General features: G+C 47.0%; 1 protein-coding gene across 1 annotated transcript; it reads right to left on the bottom strand.

Moving 5' to 3' along the window:
- Positions 1-778: 778 nt before the first annotated feature.
- Positions 779-18,507, bottom strand: APCDD1L (APC down-regulated 1 like). Its single transcript, XM_051633535.1, has 4 exons — positions 18,098-18,507; positions 6,323-6,461; positions 5,206-5,764; positions 779-2,949 (listed from the first exon to the last, which is right to left on the bottom strand). Exons 1-4 carry the CDS (start codon positions 18,132-18,134, stop codon positions 2,185-2,187), a joined length of 1,500 nt encoding a protein of 499 aa, XP_051489495.1. The 5' UTR covers positions 18,135-18,507; the 3' UTR covers positions 779-2,184.
- Between the last annotated feature and the right edge of the window lie 1,402 nt (positions 18,508-19,909).

A 19,909-nucleotide genomic window follows, 5' to 3' on the forward strand; every position in this document is an offset into this window, starting at 1 on the left:
TAGCTTTTTCATGGCTCTTTTTTCTTTCAGAATGTACTTAAAGGAGTTGGAAACAGGACAAAGAAGCTCCTGATGAGGCCTTCATAGGGAAGTTCAGTCAGCATAGCCCATCCCTTAGGAGAAGCTGTGTAGCTGTATCTAACCATGTCCTTCAGCATTTTGTTACTATGTAAATGGAAAAAAAAGTACCTGCACACAACTCATATCCTTGGGGATAAATGTAGGGCAGGAATTGCCTTCCCTTTCTTTCACCCACCCTCCAAAGACAGCACAAGGCTGTCTCCTGTTCTTCCATGGGCATCTTTGGGTCCCACAGGATCATGTAGCTCTGCTGAGATGAGTCATGGGAGCCTCTCCTCAAGGCTGCATTGAGTGACTGCTCTGGCATGGAGATGGGAAGCAGGTCTGCTGAAGAAGTCATGCCACGGGGATGGTTTACATGCGATGCAGCTCTGCTACTCCAGACTTGCCCCATTTCATACCATCTCAACAGAGACATCCTGAAGGAGACACCACATTCTCCAAGATGCACTTCCAGTTCTTCAAATATTTGCCCGTGGACCTCCACGCAGCAGGAGGCAACAAAACACGACCACCCTTAGAAATAGGGAGATATTTTGCCTGCTGAACTAACCCTGGAGAAGTCTGTGTCCTTCTCCATTAATTGTAGAGAAGCAAACACAAGGCAGCCAAGTTTGGCCTTTTTGTGCATCATCTTGCAAGTATAAATGTTACTGATACTCACTCATGCCTGGAAAATGGGAAGATGCTGACAACATTTATGTCACAACTGTATGCATTTAATAAGCATCTCATTTGAATTATTACTTAATGTACAGATCCCCCAAAAGTATTTTTATGTTATAAATCCCATAATTTATCTAAGTATAAGCTGCAAGTTTGTAAATACAGCATTAAGAAGGTAGCTATTGCATAGCTGGTTTAACAAAATATCCTTTGTGAGTAAGATATATAGGTTTATTCGGAGAGGATTTAGCTACTGGGTGGAGGTCTTCTCCAAGTAAGTGATATGCTTCTTAGTTGCAGCAGACAGGAAATATAATTTCTTAGTTTGTCCTTCTTGTTAGTAGAAATCAGTCAGACTTGTGTTGTCTGATTCCAGTATCTCCTCAGCCCATTGTTCACTAAAGGCAGATATATAAAACTTCTGTACAGGAATGAGGCTGGAAGTGACATTTTGACTGAAAGGAGAGCTGGATTAACAACTGGTATGCCAGTACACTTGTTGGAGAGGACACAGTGAAAACAAACAGCCTGAGAAGGCTTGTAAGTCACCTTCTGCTTCCCTTGGTGCAGGGTGAGTGGGAGTCACGATTGCCTGTCAGTGCCTTTGCCTCCTGGACAAGGTGTGCAGTGACATGGGGACATTGCTGATGTACCAAAGTGCAGGCCAGTACTGCACTGGGAGAGCCAGAATAATGCAGCAAGGATGCAGACTCTGCAGTTAGGTAATGCTGAAGGTTGGAGCCGTTATGCACAGAAGCCTTTTTTCCTTTTTACTGTATCTTCTGTTAATGACCAGGGTCAGGCATGACAGTCTGTGGAGCTAATGCTCTGTGAGGGCTACTTTGGGCACATACGAAGTGAAAGACTATGTTGCATTTTTGTGTGTGTACATACACAGAGAAATTGCAGAAAAAAACTGTGAACTGAGAAAAGTATGATTAACAGTGCCCTTATCAAGAGCACTTGCTGACTGCTTGTCTGTTGCTGACTGACTGCAGATTAAATTTGCAAGAACAGCAATAAGGAATATGATGGGAGAGAACTTAACCTCAAAGAAACTCAGCAGCCAGCACTTTGGATGTTTGAGTTACATCTGAATCAAGGTTTTTGATTAAATCTTAGCAATGTCAAAAGCTCAAAGCAATTGTAATTGGTGTCACTTCCCCCCATATAGCCAAGCTGTCTCTTGCCATGTGCAGCGCATCCATGTCAGTCCATTAAACTTGTGTGCAAAGAAGGGGGGAGATGAGGCAATAAGGCCACAGGACAAGCAGGATGTAGCCAGGCATATCTCTTTGGCTTCATTCACTCTTGTTGGGTGTTTTCTAAAAGTGTTTCCAAATCAGCGTTAAACTGATTCCAGATGTGCTCATTTGAAGGCTAAGGTTATGCTAGCACCAAGACTGTCTGCATTCTGTGCTGTACCTGAATATATGACTAGTCCCATCTTAAAAACAGAAATGATATAAACAGTAAAAAGGCCACAGACAAAGGTTTTAGTGCTTCATTCCCATTAGCATCCTTTCTCCCCAGGTATTTCAGACTAACATAGTTAGAGAATTCCTCTGGTGGCCCAGCACACTGAATCAGAGGTGCCTGATAGGAGGTGGGTCGCTTGTCTGGGCTGTCAGGACTGGATCCATCCGTGGGCCTCTCGCCAACGTAGAGCAGGCTGTGGTCTGTCGTGTCTTGCTCTGTTTTGAAAAGTTCATACTCTGTGTGGGGCAGCTTGATGCCCAAAGCCAAACATCCATTTGTGGGTGTTATATCCTGCTCCACCCCAGCGCTCCAGGAGCTTGTCAGCCCACAGCTTCCAGGTTCTGAGGAGTTCAGCATCACCACGGTCAGCTGGTCCATTGGCGTCACCCGAGCCTGCGTGACTTTGAAGGCCAGCTCTGTCCCACCCCTCACTTTGGAAGAGGGGATTCCTTGGGTGTAATGCCCAGATGCATAGATGGTGAAAGTTGGCTGTTTGCAGAGTGGGTCAGAGTAGTGATAGTAATAACCTTCCCAGGTGTGGTTGCTACCATGGAATATGAAGTACCTGGTAAGGAAAAGCACGGCAGGTCGGACCTCGCAGTGGGTGCTCACCCAGCTGCCACTGAGCTGCATTGGCAGCTGAGCTTGGAGGGGCAGGATGGGTGGGTGGTGTTCATCAGCTCTGTAAATAATCCCACAGGCTGGGCAAGGATGCACATGGTGCTGCAGAAGACAAAAAAAAAAAAAAAAAAAAAGACCCTTTCAGAATATTTTTAAAAGCTGAAACTCCTCTTGCCTGCACCAGGGTGTTCAACTGCCATGAACCTGGCCCAAGACATTCAAGCAGATTAAGTGAGATCAAGTGCTGCCCTGGCTCTTTGCTATTCTGGGACGCCGGGAAGGACAGAGAGCTCTGTGCCCTGGGGCTGCCGTGTGCCAGGGCTGCTGAGGAAGCAGAGGGCGAGGGCAGAGCTGCTGTGCGGGCAGGGAACACTCCCTGGGGCCATCCAGGTTGTTCTCCTACAAGGTTTCCACCGCGAGCTGCTGCACATACCCCGAGGTGAGGAGGAGGGTGCTGGAAGCTCTCGGCTCCACCACCGCCTTTTTGCCCTGAGCCACAGAAGACGATGCAGCCTTTCGGGCAACCAGAAGAGCTGTGAACTCCCCGCGGGGTGGCTTCTGGCTGCGCTACCTCCCACCGATGGCAGCCGAGAGCTCGGCAGGTTTGGTGTCCCCCTCGGCCCCTTCGCCGCCGGGCGGCAGGTGGGGGGGCTTTGCCAAGCAGGAAAGGCATCACACCGGAGACGGGAGTCTGTGCCTGCTGTGGAGCTGAGTCCAACCAGTCACATCCAAGGCCAGCAGGCTTTTCTCTTTTCTTTTTTTTTTTTTTTTTGTGGAGCTTATAACCGTTTCTTATACTTCATCTTTCACAACTGATTTATTTTTAAATAACCAGGGTTTGAATTGTATCATTTTCTCGAAGGCAAGCTGATCTCTACTGAACTGTCACAGGCAACAAGGTGAAATAACTCAGTAGTTAACTGTAGGCTGGGTAATTTACATGCAAGTTGATTGGAGTCTACTGTAATTTAGTCATTTTCAGCTTGCTTTACTGCTACTGTCACACTAATGAGTGCTGACAGTACACAGCACATTATGGCTAAATAATCCCAGAAGTTGGCAAATACATGTGCTCTCCTTAGACAGGAAATTCTTTGATAATGAAAGGTAATTTGAGGAGAATGGGTCTCTTTAAAACAGATATAAATTTCAGGGGGAAAGAGTGATATTTTCATAAAGGGGGTTAAAAATAATTCCTAACACAGCTGTGTAACCCTCACTAGCACAAGTACATGGATGCTAGTTCAGGAAAAAAAGAAAAAGCCTGTGCCCAATAAAATTATCACTATAGACATGGAGCCAAAAATCTTACTTGCTTAAACCAGTCCTGTGAAGTTATTTTGAATGTATGGCAGCTTCTAATTATCACCAACTGGTGACATAATGTGCTGGTCCATTGGAAAGCTGTTAGCTGATTACAGTGCTCTATTCAGAGAGTGAATTTCAGTATCTTTAGCTTTGGTTTTAAATTAACTTTTTAAAGTGTTTATGTTTACCATCTGGTTTTGCTCATATATATGGTTTTGGCCCAAGATAACACAAGTTTAACCAATTTGAGAATGTTACTTCTGATGGGGGAGAGGGGTGTTGCTCTGTGCTTTTCAGAGTTCAGTTGGTGTAGTTTGGGGTGTGGGGAAATGTTGCCCCCAAAATAATTCTTTTTCAGTTAATTAAATTCTATCTGGTAAAGTTCAGGGAGGCTTTTTTTTCACCCCATCTCACTGCTCAATCATTTTTCAATTGATTAGCTAGGATTCAGAGAGGAATGTGCTTTCCTAGAAACAAAGTAACCTAAAATAAAATGCAACTAAGCCTCCTGCTCAGTTTTATTTATGCCAAAGTTTGATTTCGGTGTAATAACATAATTTGTATTCAGGGCAACTTCTAATGGCATTACACCAAGGAGTAAGGATTTCATGGCAGATGTTGCTTCCTCACTCCTCTTTCAACCTGGAGGACACAAGTGACAGAGCAGGCAGCCTCTAATGGTGTGTAGCTCAAAGCTTTCACTAGCTTTGGTGCAAGAAAGTAGGAAACTGTATTTCCTAGGAAAACACAGAGCCAAAGAAAAGCCATGAACTCCAGGCCCATGCCAAAGCAGGCTTGTTTCTGATGTTGGTTTTGCTGAGCTTCCACCCACCCCACTCTCCTGGTAAGGGACAAAATGACCCCCAGTGCTGTGGAGCACCTGGGCAGCACCCTGAGAACCTGCACCCCCAGCCCTACACCTCACCCACCTATCCTTAGGACAGAAGGGGCCCATGTGCAGGCAGGCAGCGTTTTACCAGCCAGGAAATAACCCACGCTTAGCAAAGCCCATGAACTGATGAAGGCAGCACGTAAAGACACGGTCCTTACCACAGCGCTCTGCATAGGCCGCTGGTAACCGGTGGGTCGGTAGTGGAGCCTCTCCACCCACTGGGTGTGAATGTCCCCCAGGTACAGCTCCTCCACCAGCCGGCTGCCGCTCTGCTGCGGCTGCAGCAAGGGCTGGTAGCGCCTCTCCACCCGCACCAGGCTCAGCTCGTGCATGGCGAAGCCCAAGGCAGCCGTGCAGTCGCGCTCGGTCTTGGCGCTCAGCAGTTCATAGAGGGCTCCGGGAACCCAGGTGCGACCCGGGGGCAGGAACCCCCTGCAGCCCTCGCCGGATGTCTGGTTGATCCAGGCGGCCACCTCCCGCATGGCTTTCTGGCTGTGGAAAACGATGCCGACCTTGTGCAGGTGGTAGTCGGCCTCGGTGGCCCCGCGCGTGATCCAGGAGGCCTGGCGCAGGCGGAGCTTGCCCTTGATGACCAGCGAGTAGGAGGGGTCGCGGCAGGAGGGGTCCCAGTAGTAGAACTGGTAAGCCTTGAAGAGGCGGTTGGCGTAGAAGAGGTAGGATCGGGTGAGGAACTCGGGTCCTGGCCGCACCTCACACCTGGGGAAGAAGGTGGTGCTGAGCCACCCGCAGCGCGTGGCGGGGTGCACAGGGTGACATCCTCCCCAGGGCACCCGGGGGGTGGGAGGAGAAGGGTGAGCATGGCTGGGAGCAGCATCGTGGGCAGAAGCCTCCCACCCTTGGCTGACTTTAAGATCTGGGCATCTGCTACCACAATATGGCAGCTCCTGATAAAGGGTCTTGGACTTCGTGCCACATCTCCAGGGAGGAATGCAGGGGGCGGGGGGCTCATCAAGGCTGCTCTGCCCATGGAAGCCAGGTGTGCTCATCAGCTGCACCCAAAGGGAGGAGAGAGGCAAGAGGCTCTAAGGTTGCTCGGGGCGGCAGAGGGGACCTCGGGCCTCATCCAGCCGGGGGCCTGGGGAGGAGAGAGGGGAGGACGGGTTTTCTTTTTGTTGCTGCGCTAATTGCTCTCCCCGTGCCGCTAGGCCCGGCCCGGCAGCACGAGGCCTTGGCGCAGTTCAGAAGGGCAGGGCTGGGCTGGGCGGGGGGCCGGCCCGGGGGTGCGGATCCGTTGGCGGGGCGGGGGGTCCTTACCCGGTGGAGACCCAGCGTCCCTCCAGGCGGGGCGGCAGCCGCGCCGCGATCCCGGCGCCCTCCTGCAGGTGGCGCAGCTGCTGCCGGCACCGCGGCTCCCAGCGCAGCGGCGGCTCCGCGGCCGCGCAGGCTGAGCAGGCTGAGCGGAGACGGGGGGGGGCAGAGAAGGGGAGGGGGCGTCAGCAGCGCGGAGGTTGCGCCCTCTCCGCCACACGGGCACACACACACACACTCACACCCACCTCTGTCCGCTCCGCGGTGGGGCAGGGGCGGTAGCGCTGGGGCTGGCACCGGCTGCGGAGGGTTCCGCGCACTAACCAGCCCCAGGCTCGGTGGACCGCAGGGTCTGCCGGTACCCACAGGTACAGCTCGGCCCTGGCCCTGCTTAGACCACTTTAGGGACATGAAAACCACTTCAAACGCCACTGTCTAGAAAAACTCCTTTGGCTGCTCTAACTAGAAGAACGAGGTGGAGAATGAAGGCCCCAGTGGGTTAGCTAAGCAGTAAGCTCTGTTTTCCGACTTGAGTCTCATCTGAATCTAGCTATTTTTTAGATGAAATCTTCATATAAAACTGAGTGTTCTTTGTTCATGGTCTCTCTCTCTTAAGCTATTGTTGAAGCAGTAATTGAAGCAGGGAATTACAGCATGGGAACATTAGACTTGCCTGTCGCCCGCCATAAGGACAGTAATTCTGTCACTTACCTCATTTCCCATAACAACGGATGTTATTGGCTTAGGGAATGTGTGAACACTCAGCTAAATCCTGAAGACCTTTGCATGCACACATACCTACGTCCTGTATGTTATTCACTCTTTACTTAAGCAAACTTCTGTAGCACTCATCGTGGGTTCACTTCAATAAGAAACTTGGGAGTTTCCTCTTTATAACACTACAAAATGAGCTCTCAGTGAAGCTCCTCCTGAAACCCTACTGATTTCTAGCCTACAACTGCCCCAGCTGGCAGAGCTGGGTCCCTGGGCTGGGTGGTGTTCAGCCCAGCCCGGGGCTGCCTGAGGTTCACGAGCCCCGCCGGGCTCTGCTCGCTCTGGCTGTGCTTTGCAGTTTGCCTAGGAGAGTGCTGGAAATTTTCGAGCCAACTTTTATTCAGTATGTACCAATGGTTAGGTCACAAGTTCCTTTCCAGCCTGCCTATCAGCTGGAAAGAAAGCTCTCACGTATGTGTATTACCTTCCCACAGAGTGAGGATACTAAATGTGCAAACCCTGTGCCTCACTCAAGGAGATCAAGATCCCAAGTCACAACCGCTCCTCCTAGTCCCTGTGTTCCACTTACGTATTTCTATATAACCTGAACCATTCCGTGATCTTTACAGGGAGATTTGACTAAACCAGACCCTCCACTGGAAAGAGAAACCCAAACCATCTGCCTGCATGTGAGAGCAGTGACAGTTGAGATTATGAAGGGTCCAAGCCTGGCTTGGAGAGCACAATCACCTTCCCAACTAGCAGGGTTTGCAGACAAAGCACAGGCACATGGGCAAGGCTATGAAGTGCTGAGCAACGTCAGCAAAATTCCCTGGCTCACAAGCTTAGGATATAACACAAATATAAACAGTCGTGGTGAGACCCACAGCTGGGGTCTACCAGGGAGGCTCCCCTGATTCCCACAGCCAACAGCCAGTTCATGCTGAGATAGGAGCTTCTCATCCCCGACATCAATACATGCTACACACACACAGGGTTAAATCACTGTTAAAAATCTTCAGCATCCAAGACTACCATAAGTATAAGCCAAGTCAAGTGGGAATCAGTAATTAAAAGTCTGCTGTGCAAGTCAGAAGCTCCTGAACATATGACAAAGCAGAGTAATTTCCACTCAAATAGTACTTTATTACTAATCTAGTAATATATAACTTAAGATTTACATCTAATGGACAAATTCAGAGTCACTTCACTATGGCATTGCCATTTGCAAAAGTTTGCACATCACAGTAACAGGGTCTTTGAAATTTATTTGTGTAGATTTAAGCACAAACCCCTGAAACTACCACAACGGGAATAAATACATGCAAAGCGTTGCCCCTAGTAAAACAGAAGAGCAGTAACAGATGCAGCCTACCTACCTAATGGCCAGTGAAACCAGCCTTGGATTTTCTGTTACCTCAGTATGCACTGGAATGCATAAACTAGCTGGAAAGATGCTTTATTAGTGTTAAGGGCTCTTTTTGGAGCAGACTCACAATTGTACTGTATTTTATGATCTTTAAGGGCTGGATGTGGTGAGCAGGCATAGGCAGCTCCTTCACAATGGCTTGCACTGAGGCTTCCTAAAAAGCAGTTCCTGTGAATCTTCATATGGAAATAGGAAAATATTGGATTAAAAAAAACAAAACACACAACCCTATTGCTATTAGTGAAATCCTTAATTTAGCAGCTGCAGTTTCCATGTGGTGGTAAATGGCACCCCACAGGTGCCTGTTTAGCAGAGCCCAATAGGAGCAGGGCCTCTCCATCCTCACCCCAGTTCTGCCATGACTTTGCTCTGTGGTCTCAGGCACATTTACTCCTGTGTGCTCCTTACTTACAGGTGTCTTTTTACTCACCTGCAGAGCATGCAAAGTTTTACCTGACTGCACTATCAAGGGGCCTAATTGCTGGCAAAACTTTTGAAGAGGCTTCAGTACAAAAGTCCAAATTGAATTACACTGAAAAAAAACCACTAAATCATTATCCTAGAGAAAAGGATAAACTAAAAAATTACTTAATTAGTATTAGAGGCAACAGACTGTAAGTGTCAGATTTGCTTTTGCTCAGAACCACAGAAAGACTCTAGAGATGTTGATGTAGTCTATAAGCTACACTGAAGTAACAGCCCAGCACACAGCCCCGCTCTCACTGACTGCACTCTGAGTGTGCTCTTTGCAGCAGAAGCTTCAATTGCTACTTTCGGCGGAAACACTAAAAGTTTACATTGTTTGAGAGCACAGACACTTTGGCAACACAGTCACTACATTTTGACACGTTCAATAGAAAAGGGAACTTTTATAATCTGGATCAAAATCCATGATGGGAGGGGGGAAATACTCCAGAATGTAAATATTTGACATGATAGGAATTCCTAGGGATTTTGTCTTACTTAACTGTATAGAAGACTCCAAGCTGGATGCATCCTCAAACCAAAAAATATTGGCTTGTTTCCAAATTTTGTGGCTGCTTTTCTGTTTCAAACAGTACAGCCCAGCCCCACCAGATCCAACCATCCTTTCAAGCTGGAAAAGTTCAGTTCCAGACCTAAACACTGTAGTTATGGCACATCTCTATTCCAAGAGCAGAATAAAGTGGCTGTCACACATATGTCACTGTTATTCAGCCCCTAGTGAAGCACATCAGACTAGGTCCTCTCTCCATTTTAAGAGAGACACAAATCAACTGCTTTATTAAGTTCTTGGGCAGGAAGAAGGAATTATTCACAATTCATCTTCAAGACAAAAATATTAATAGGAAAATCTAAAAAGAATCCCCAACTGTGATCTCTTCCACTCACTGACTATCCTGTCTGTCTGTATCGATTAACCACAAGCGTTTCCAGAGAGCTCCTCAGTACAGCAGCTAGACAAAACAGTATCTTTTTCCAGCTTTCCGGTGTGTGCTGCATCCAAAGTACTGGCCTAAAGCCTCCAAGCAATGGGCCTGCACAAGCACTCAGGCAATTGGGAATGCCAGCAGCTGGGAATGGTGGCTTATGACTGCAATCAGCGAAACTGGACCAAGCCTTGCGACAACAGCAGTAGGTCATACTGACTTGCTTGTGTAAGGAATGCACATGTATTTCAGGAAAATCAGACCCATAGCATCAAATTATAAAAGGGCAGAACTGGAAATTCTTTGCAAACTAAATTGTTGGTAACATTAAGAAGAAAGATTCCTAAGCAATGGCCAAGCCTGCAAATGAGAGCCTGCCAGTGGGGTTGTGCTACATAACTGCTGTACACTCCAGATTCTGACCCACTTCTTGCTTGTAAAGGAAAAAAATACCAACCACGGCAGAAATAGTGTAATAGGCCTTGTTGGAAACAAATCTTGTTTGTGTTCCTCCAAGGAGATTGACTTTGGAAAAAAGCAAAGTTGAGTCACACATCTGTTTCTTTATAAATGGAGGAGAAAATGCATAAATTACAGTTTGCACCAAATTAGTTACTGTGGATCAACTCTTCTCCAGAGCTAGATTGCTTAATCTGTTACATGTTATTGCCTCCTATGGCCAGAATTTATTATTCTCATTTATATTTCTAATGTTTCAGTTAGTCACCCATTCACAGGGATAAGATCAGTGCCTGAAGTCATGGAGCATTACACATTTCTTCATTTAGAGATGACATAAAACCTTTGATATTTTCTAAGGAATGTTCAGACTGGAATGAAATGGATGATAAGAAACATAACAATATATTGTGCATAAGTGAATTACACTTATCCACACAGACTTCATTAACAGAGCAAAATCATGTTTCTTTAGCATTTTTCTCTCCTGAGAGCACACAGAATGGATTTTGGGTTAGCCACTAAAGGATTAAGCATTCTTTTAAAAGCAAAGAAAATGTTTGTATTTAGCAAATCAATTTTCCTTGCATTTGTGTGGAGATTAAGTTAGTGTTGCTTTTAATTCATGCAGAACAAGGCATCCTCAAGAGAACAATTCTGTGGGAAGAGATACATTTTATATCATAGTTTTATAAAGTTATAAAACTTAAATATAACCACTGAGGGTGGAAAACTGTATCACAGCAGAACTTTGCATTTTGCCTATCTGCAGACTGAACCCAGTTCAGGACAGGATTCAAGCACATGCTTAAGTCTAATTGGTTTCAGTGAAACTTAAGCATGTGCTTGAAATTAAGCCAGTGCATGAGCATTTTCCCTGATTAGTAATGCCTCCCTGAATTGAAGCCAGAATGTGGTCAAGTGGTTAAGGGAGGATGCCAACGCTTTCACTGGAGTACTGTTTGGCTTCTGGAAAAGTATTTTTTATTATTCATCCCTTCTCTTATTTGTCTGTAAAATGGGCATAATTCTATATAGCTGGTTCACCAGTCTGATGCTCAGTTCATGCTATTTGCAAAATGCTTCAAGTTCTCAGGTATGCTTTTAAGGATGGCACACTAAATGTATTACATTAGTTATCACTGTAAACAGTAAACACTCCATTTGGAGAATTAAGGGATACAAAGGAGAAATGGGATATGGGATATTCTCAAATGGAGTGAACTAAGCAAGACATGTAAGTTGGCATCGAGGACTTGTGATGACAAATAAAAGCACTGGAGGTGGATGTGAGTGCATCTTCCCAAGAGAGCTCCTACAGTTTATGTTAATCAATTAGACAACAGAGCTTTCCTTTTCACATACTTGCAGTTCTGACAGATACAAGAAATATTTCACTTTGTGTCTTTCCCTCCCACCTCCCAAAACATGTTGTGAAAACACAGAAAGAGGAGTCATACACTTTTTCCACAGTTAAAATGATCAATGTCCAAAGATTTACTGGAGAACAGGTGACTGTTCCATGTGGCAAATGGCCCTTTTGGCCCAACCACTGTGGTCAGCCCAGCCATCACCAGCCCTTGGCTCAGAGCCCTGTCCTGCTGCCAGCCCACTGGGGGACCAGGAGAGTGGGCAAGGGGGCTGAGAATGGGGTCTTGCTGTGAGCCAACATCAGAGCTCCCCTGCAACAATTCACCACATAAGCCTACAGGAGAGAGCCTTTGAGATGTAAGAACTAACGGGGTAGTTGCCACCTGCCTTGTTTTTTTGGCATTGACAAAAAAGCAAATGGGTTCAGGCTATGCTAACACACCGTGGCTGGTGTTAAACTCTATCAGTATCACTGAAGAGGTGTGGCATAGAGAGGAATATATAACCAAAAAGCAAAAGAAGCCAAAGGAGCTAGAGCTTTTCTCCTCAAACACTGGTGAATGTTTAAATTTTTATTTGGTGAAATAGGTAAGAACATAGTGATCTGTAATCCCCATGGTACCTAGACAGTAAGAGATTGGTGAGAACACATAGGGGAAAGTATTTATTTTCAAAAACAAAATAAACCAACTCAGTCCAAGGCTGAACAAAAACTGGGGGGGGAAATCGTGACTCAGATAAATTTTAACCAGAATTTTGATTCTTACCAAATATGAAATATTACACCTATCTTCCTCAATTTAGATGAGATGGAAACTCATTAGAAAATACAGCATGTGGTTTTGAAATTAATGGCGCGTGCATTTCAAATACAGTTTTGGCAATTCCCTTGAACCCCTGCACAGACACTTTATTAGTGGCTATTGTGGCCATTTTTAGTAGTGATGGCTAAGCATATTTTTTCCCGAAGTGCTTTGAAGAGCAGAACCAGTCATCAGACCATGGCTTGGCTATTAAATGCCAACCTCAATCTGAACATCTAAATCACTCATGTGGACCGTGAGTGCAGAGAAGACCACCCACCACATAATATTAACATAAATACAATGTTTATCCAAAGCAAAATGGGCAACTGGAACTGGCGGGATTTGGAAGTAGAACAACAAAAAATGATTAGAGGTTGGGAGGGACTGAGTTGCAAAGCAAGACTGAAGGAGCAGAAAACATGAAGCCTGGCTGAGTGACGGCTGGGGCAAGATGGACATGATAACAGCCTATAAATATTCACAAAGCATAAACACCAAGGAAGGAAAGGAATTCCTTACAATGAATAAAGAGGTTCTGTTGGGAGTGAATGAAGAGAGGAAAAAATGTGGCTTGTATATCAGGGTGAACTTCTTGAGGCACAATCTAGTAGGCAGTGCAAGTCCACTTGCTTGGCAGAATTTTGAGGGATTGAACAAAGCATTAGTACAGCAGGGGATAACCCGCTCTTGGCAGGGAGTCGGCGGGATACTCTGAGTGGCCTTTCAGTCTCCCACTGATGGAGCCGTCCCAGTTCCCTGCTCCCACGGGAGACAGCTGCTCTCCTGTGTAAGCACATTGTTTGCCATCCTGCTCATCAAAACCACTGCCTGACCTCCATGGGGCTGGAAATACGGGCTGGATGCACAAAGGCATTTAGGTGCATAAAGACATAAGTGACTGCAATAGGTACGAAACTGCTGGACACAGCTGAAAATTCCAGGAGGTCCCTGCAATGTCAAGTACTCGCCATTGAAAATCTAAGTCCAGGAAATTAGATTATAAACCCACTAAAGCAAGAACGATCCTTTTGTTCTCTCCTTATTTAGTACCTAACACAACAGGATTCTTGGCACTGCAGTAAGGATACTGTTTATAGTAATAAAAATAGGATCTAATAGGATCTAATATTCTGAGGCTACTTGGCTCATGTGAAGCCAAGGATGGGAAGGACATTCAAAAGCAGTCACAGCAGAAGATATCCTCAGAAAAAAAAAAAAAAAAAAAAAAGCTCTGCAGAAAGGTGGTTAACTGATCCACAGCCCACACCAGAAATACACACACACGTTTAACTTAGAATCACAAGCGACCACAGAAAAAGGTTACTTGTTCAGCTGAAGCACAGAATTAAAGTTACTTCTAACATGTGTTTTGGGGTCTGGGTGTGGTTTCTAGATAGCCTGAAATTTCAGTCTACTGTTTTGCCTGTCAACATTAGCCAAGTTTTGATGTGTTCCAGTTCTCTTAAAACACTGCCGACAGATGCTAGAATCAAAGCTGACATTCAACCTACGCGCTGCATAATCTAATAACGGAACTTGCGCTACTAAAAGCTAACAAAACTTAGGAGCTTTTCTGCAGCAAAACTTTGCTGTCATTTATATTTTCATCCATCTTTTCCAGGGAGTCTTAACTGGGAAAAAAAACATCCTTTTTGCCTCTGAAAAAGCTTCTTTGAAATGCTTTAAAAATCATGTGTCCCAGTGGTTCGGTATCAATAGGGGAGAAGAGACACTTCAAAGCCATTAACTGCCAGTGTCCAGCACTTGTAGGTTTGGTAAGAGAAAAAGGGGAATCCCATTGTCTCAGTGCAGATCTGGGTGTATAGTACACATTGATCTCAGAGTACAGGGTGAAAGCTCATTTCCAAAGATCTCTGTCTTCAACTTAGACAAGGTCAAAATGTCACACATTTGTCAGTGTTTTCATTAACCCAATAGAAACCATTATTTTAAAAACTAAAATCAAGCAAATCTCTTCAAATACTCAGTGGTGAGACTTCTCCTGTTGATTTAAGTGCCATCACACCAGTTGCACTGATCTAAATGTCTTTCCAACCCTGCCACAGGAGCTGAGCTTCATTGCTGCATTCTCAGTTTCAGCTGAAATTCAAACTGTGATGTTTTAATAAGAAATTCACTGAAAATTAGAAAACATTGGTATGAAAGACATTATTATCACACCATCACCCTGCTAAAACTCAAAAAATAATGATGGATTTCAAGCCTCTTTATCACTTAACACTCTGGAGCTCTGGCATTTAAAATAGACAACAGTGTTCCCTTCTTAATGCACAGAAACAGAACTTTCCTATTTTTGCATTTTAGAGCATGAGACCTTTTAACTCCTTAAACAAATAAAAAACAACAAAACACCATAGATTGCTGGTTACTAAGCCCTCAGATCTTACACAATTTAAACTAGGTAGAGAAGGACCTGTTCTATGAATCATACTTGCAGCTCCTGGCAGCACTCAGCCTACAGAAGAAGAGTTACACATTAAAATTCTCACATTCTCACTGTCAGTTTCTTGGTATTATTATATCTGAGATGCATGAGCTTAAAATAATGACATTAGGAATTCTCTTCTTTTCATTGCCTTATTTTCCTTGCCAAATAAAAAAAAAAAAACAAAGAACCTGTGTAACAGCATTATATATTTTGAGGTTGATTTTAGCAGTGATTGCATGAAATGCATGAAAGCATTGTCTTTATAGATGACACATGCTGTGTTGTGGGGAAACACAGGATCCCACTGAAAGCAAAATCTCTTTCCAAACTTTGTTCTGCCAGATGCAGCCTCCCCTAGCATTGGATTCCAGCTTTGGTTTTCTTCATAGCAATTTCTGGCTTTTGAAAATCTCCTTACTCAACAATTTGTGCTTGTGGGGAAAATATAGAAACCACACAATATTTTTTTCATTTGTGCTTTTTTTACATCTCAGCCCTGTTTTTATCTACATCCATATACTTTGAAACATGGTTAACCTATAATTATGGAAAGAACAAATAGAGTCATATCACACATTCTGGCATAATACATTAGTTGTTGATTTTTTGGCCAGCTTGAGAAATGAAGAATAAAAACCACCAACCTGGTAAAAATAAATTAGCAAAGTAAACATTGTCCAAATACATATTTGACACAAAGACAATGATGTTAATTTAAGTACAAACATATGCCTGTGTAAATACACACACATCTATATTGAATGTACTACTATCATTTATGGGATTGTCTTCCTAATCTTGTAATTGAATGCAACTGCTGATCTTATCTTACCCCAACACTGTAATTTTTAAACTTAAAAATAAACATTGAAAGCAAGAATAGATCTTTTTATGTTAAAGCTGTGTAGGAGAAGCTACACATGAAAATGTCAGCACAGTGTTATTGGAATGTAAAGACTTTAATGAAAGCTTAGGTAAAACTCAGCAAGTCTCTGGGGACACTTCCAGGAAAGACTGATTCTTTGCTGGAGGAGACTCCAAAATCAGATTCAGTTATCTAACTTAAGTGCTTTTTCAACTAATTATGCACTGGTGTCATGCTCACGCTGGTGTACAGTTTTAGGCTAAATACAGTATGCCAGTGTTGCTCACAGCAAAGTCATGGGCAAACTTTGATTTGAGTGAGTCCTGAATCTTGGTTATTGAAATACATATTCTTAAGGTCCAGATTCTGTTCTTACTGAAATCCATGGAAATTTTCTCACTGACATCAGATGGAAGAAGCACAGGGTTTAAATTGGATTGTACTAAAATAAATTGTATGAAGATTTAAGAAAGTAAGTCTAAGTAGACTTAAGTGAGTAATCTGACATAATGCAGGATAACAGATCTCTGAGCAGAGCAACTTGAGCTAATACAATATACAGAGAAGGAAAACATGTATTTCTTAATCTGCTAAGTCTTATCTTTGGGGAACAACATATGACAAAGACCTCACATAAGGAGAATAGAAAAGTAACTCTATAGTAGTACCTCACTTAGATATTTATTTCTGTAGTTTGGTTCTTTACACTTAATGCAAATAATGTCCAATAGCTGTCACTACACAATTATTTTGCAGTGCTCACTAAACTAAGCACTGAGCTGGAGAGGCAAATCAAAGTGCTGTTTTGCTGCCCAAAACCTCAGAAGAGTAAACTAAATGGTAGAAAGGAAGCGAGCAGCAGGAAACCCAGGTGTCTGGATTTCCAGTGTCCAGACGGCACAGGGGCCCCAAGGGCACCCTCCCATCCCCTCCTTTCACCTGCCCCTTCTGTTCAGGGCTGTAAAGTCTCAACCAAGGGTCTCTTGTGCATTTCATAGGAAAATACTCTGTCCAAGTATGGAGTAGCTTCCCTCAGGCTCTGCTCCTTGTAGTAAACAGAAATAATTTTGGCTTTTTTCACCAAACACTTGTCTTTGTTCTCCCATATGGTTTCCTAAGCCAGAACCTTTTCTTCTGAAACTGCTCCAAGAACTGTGGGGTTGAAAGATGCCTTTCTGAAAGGGAGCTGCAAAGATGCAGCCTGTGCTGCACGGGTCTGTCCGCACGGCTGGGGCTCAGTGGCATGTCCCTGCAGCAGGAATCTACTTGTGAAGTTCTCCCTTGTTGGGGCAGGTGCTGGATCCTCCCTAGGATAATTCCCAATTTTCAGTGAAACACCACTGAGAACCACCTCTGAGCCCTTCCTGGATCTAAACTCAGCTCAAGCTCTCACCGTGCTCCGCGCCCGACAGGAGCAAGCTGCGCTGGCACCGGGGAAGCCCGACAGGGTTTCTGGGGTGCGGGGGGAGCACAGAGACCCACAGCACACCGCGAATCCCGGGTGGGAGGCAGAGGCTGAGCCCCAGCTCAGCACAGGACCTCTCGCCCTTCTGGCATCTCCACACTTCGCTCAGAGCCGGAGACGGGAAAGGCTTCAGTGAAGCCCCTCGGCGTGGGGGCTGCTCCCGCTCCCTGGCCTCACAGCGCGGTAGCATCCCCAGGGCTCCGGGCTCCCTCCTCGCCCGTCCCGTGCCCAGGCAAACGGCGGTGGATGGCGCGGAGCAGCGCGGAGCAGCTCGGGGCGCTGCCCTGGCTCCTCGGCGGGCGCTCCGGGCTGACACCGCGGGCGCGCAGGGCGGGGAAACCCTCCCAGGGCCGGGCGGGCACCCGAGGGCAGCTCCGGGCGCCAGGTGCCTCCTGCCTCGCGACAGCACGGCCCGAGGCGGCCGGGGCACCCCGGGGACCCCCGTCCCGGAGCCGGCCCCACGGAGACTCTCCTTTCAACTTCTCGCGCCCTCCTTGCAATCTTCTCGCACCCTCTTGGCACACTCCTTGCCATTTCTCCGCAATCTCCTTGCACTCTCCTTACAGCTTTCTTGCGCTCTTTGACATTTAGTTGCGCTCTCCTTGCACACTTCTTGCCCGCTCCTTGCTATTGCCTTGAACTCTCCATGAAATCCCCTTGCACCCCAATTCCTTGCACCCTCCCTGCCCCTTCGCAGCGCCCGGGAGCAGAGAGAGGTGGCGGGGACCTCCTGAAGGAACGACCCCGCCGCCGGCTCTCGTTCCCCCTCCCCTCCACCCGCCCCTGAACGGCAGCGACCGCCGGTGCCACCTACCTACGAGCAGCCCGGCGAGCCACCAGCACCGGACCATGGTGGCCGCTCTGTTTCCTCGCAGAGCCGGCGACAGGAGAGGCGCGATGGCCGCCGGTGCCCGCGGAGCTCAGCGGGGCGCGGCGCCCGGCGGGGCAGCCATGGGCCGCCTCCGAGCGGCGGTGCCCGCGGCGGCGGGACGGCGGCTTCAGCCCGCCGGCGGGAGGCTGAGCGCGGCGGAGCAGGGCCGGAGCGGCCGCCCTGCTCCGTGCCAAGCCTTGCGAAGGGAGGGGAAAAAAAAAATATAAAATAATAATAATAAAAAAATTTAAAACTTCTGTATTTTAAAGTCAAGCCGCACAGCCCGGCCCGCCTTCGCTGTGCGGCGCGTCCCCCCGGCTGCCGATAGTTTAATGGAGCTTGGCAGCCACAGGTTCCAGCTGCCAGAAGAGGAGGAGACTCCGCCGCTCGCGCCCCACATGCGGCCGCACCGCACACGCGGGGGAGGGAGCGAGTCGGGCCGGCACCGCCACCGGCACCGCCACCGGCACCACCACCGGCGCTTTTTCCTCAGGGACCGGCATTCCCACCTCAGGACCAGCACTTTTTCCTCAGGGACCGGCACTCCCGCCTCGGGGACTGGCACTTTTTCCTCACGGACCGGCACGTCTCCCTCAGGGCCCGGCCGCGAGGCCCGGCCGCGGGCGCCATTGCCGCAGCCTGCCGCTCGCTGCCTCGGGCCCCGCTGCGCGCCGAGGCGAGTGTCACCCCCGCCTCATCCCCGCCTTGGCAGTGGGGCTGCCCCCGCTCCCGCTGTGTCTTGGAGGCCCGGGCCAGCTCTTCTCCGTGTGGTGCTGTGAGGGCATCAACCCGCATCCCCACGGCCAGGCCCTCCTGCCTGCTGCCGGCTGTGGCTGCCTCAGACCCCACAGCCCACCTTTATCTTCAGCCTCGTTTGCCAGGGTGATCAGGAGAATGGGGTCTAAAGCCCTCAGAAACCCCCTCAAGATACCTCGCTGAAAAAATACAGGACTCTTTGAAAAGTACCTCAGACCGTGCTCAACCAGGGCCCTGCTGGCGGTGCCAACCAGTTCCCTTTCCATTACCCAAACAAGGCCCCCAGGGCAGAGCTGTGATTGATCAAGAGCTTATAATAAGCTCTTGGCACGAAGCTAAGCACAAATGTGAACTTAGATGTGTGTACGACAAAGCAATGTCTTCATCTGTGTTGATGAGTAACGATGAACTGGAAACCAGGAGTTGGGGGAAGGTGGAGCTGGCCTGTTTGCTGCCTTTTAGTGGTAAAATGTGTCCAGTAATGGAGGGAGCCGACTGTCTATGGAAGAGGTGAGGAAAAAAGAGGTGTGGTGGCTCTGATAGTCTAACACTTGTGCTGGTGTCAGCAGTAAAGGTTGAGATTTAGTTCTTTTTTCCAGACTGGTAAACTAGGTTTGGTATTTGCAAATGAGGCAAAGAAATCAAAATACTCATGTGTCCTCTGCAGAACCCCAGGACCCTGCAAAGACACATTTCCTAGTGAAACTGGCTGTTTCACTGGGCAAAGGCAAACACTGGGGGAAAAAAAGCTGGTCTCCAAGTTCACAGCAGTAATCCCATTGAGTGCAATGAGGAGAAGGAGTGGAGGTCTGATTCTGCAGTCACGTATTTGCTGCTCAGAGGCTTTGGCGTGCTGGGGTGAGGTCTCAGAGCAGTGGGTTTATTACTTTGTCAAAAATAACGCATAACATCTTTAATGAGACATGGGACAAACTTATCCATCATGGGTGCCTAAGAAATTAAAGTTTAATGATACTTGCCAAGATAAAAATAACAAAG

Source organism: Apus apus, chromosome 15 (assembly GCF_020740795.1).
Source record: "Apus apus isolate bApuApu2 chromosome 15, bApuApu2.pri.cur, whole genome shotgun sequence".
Lineage (NCBI taxonomy): Eukaryota > Metazoa > Chordata > Aves > Apodiformes > Apodidae > Apus > Apus apus.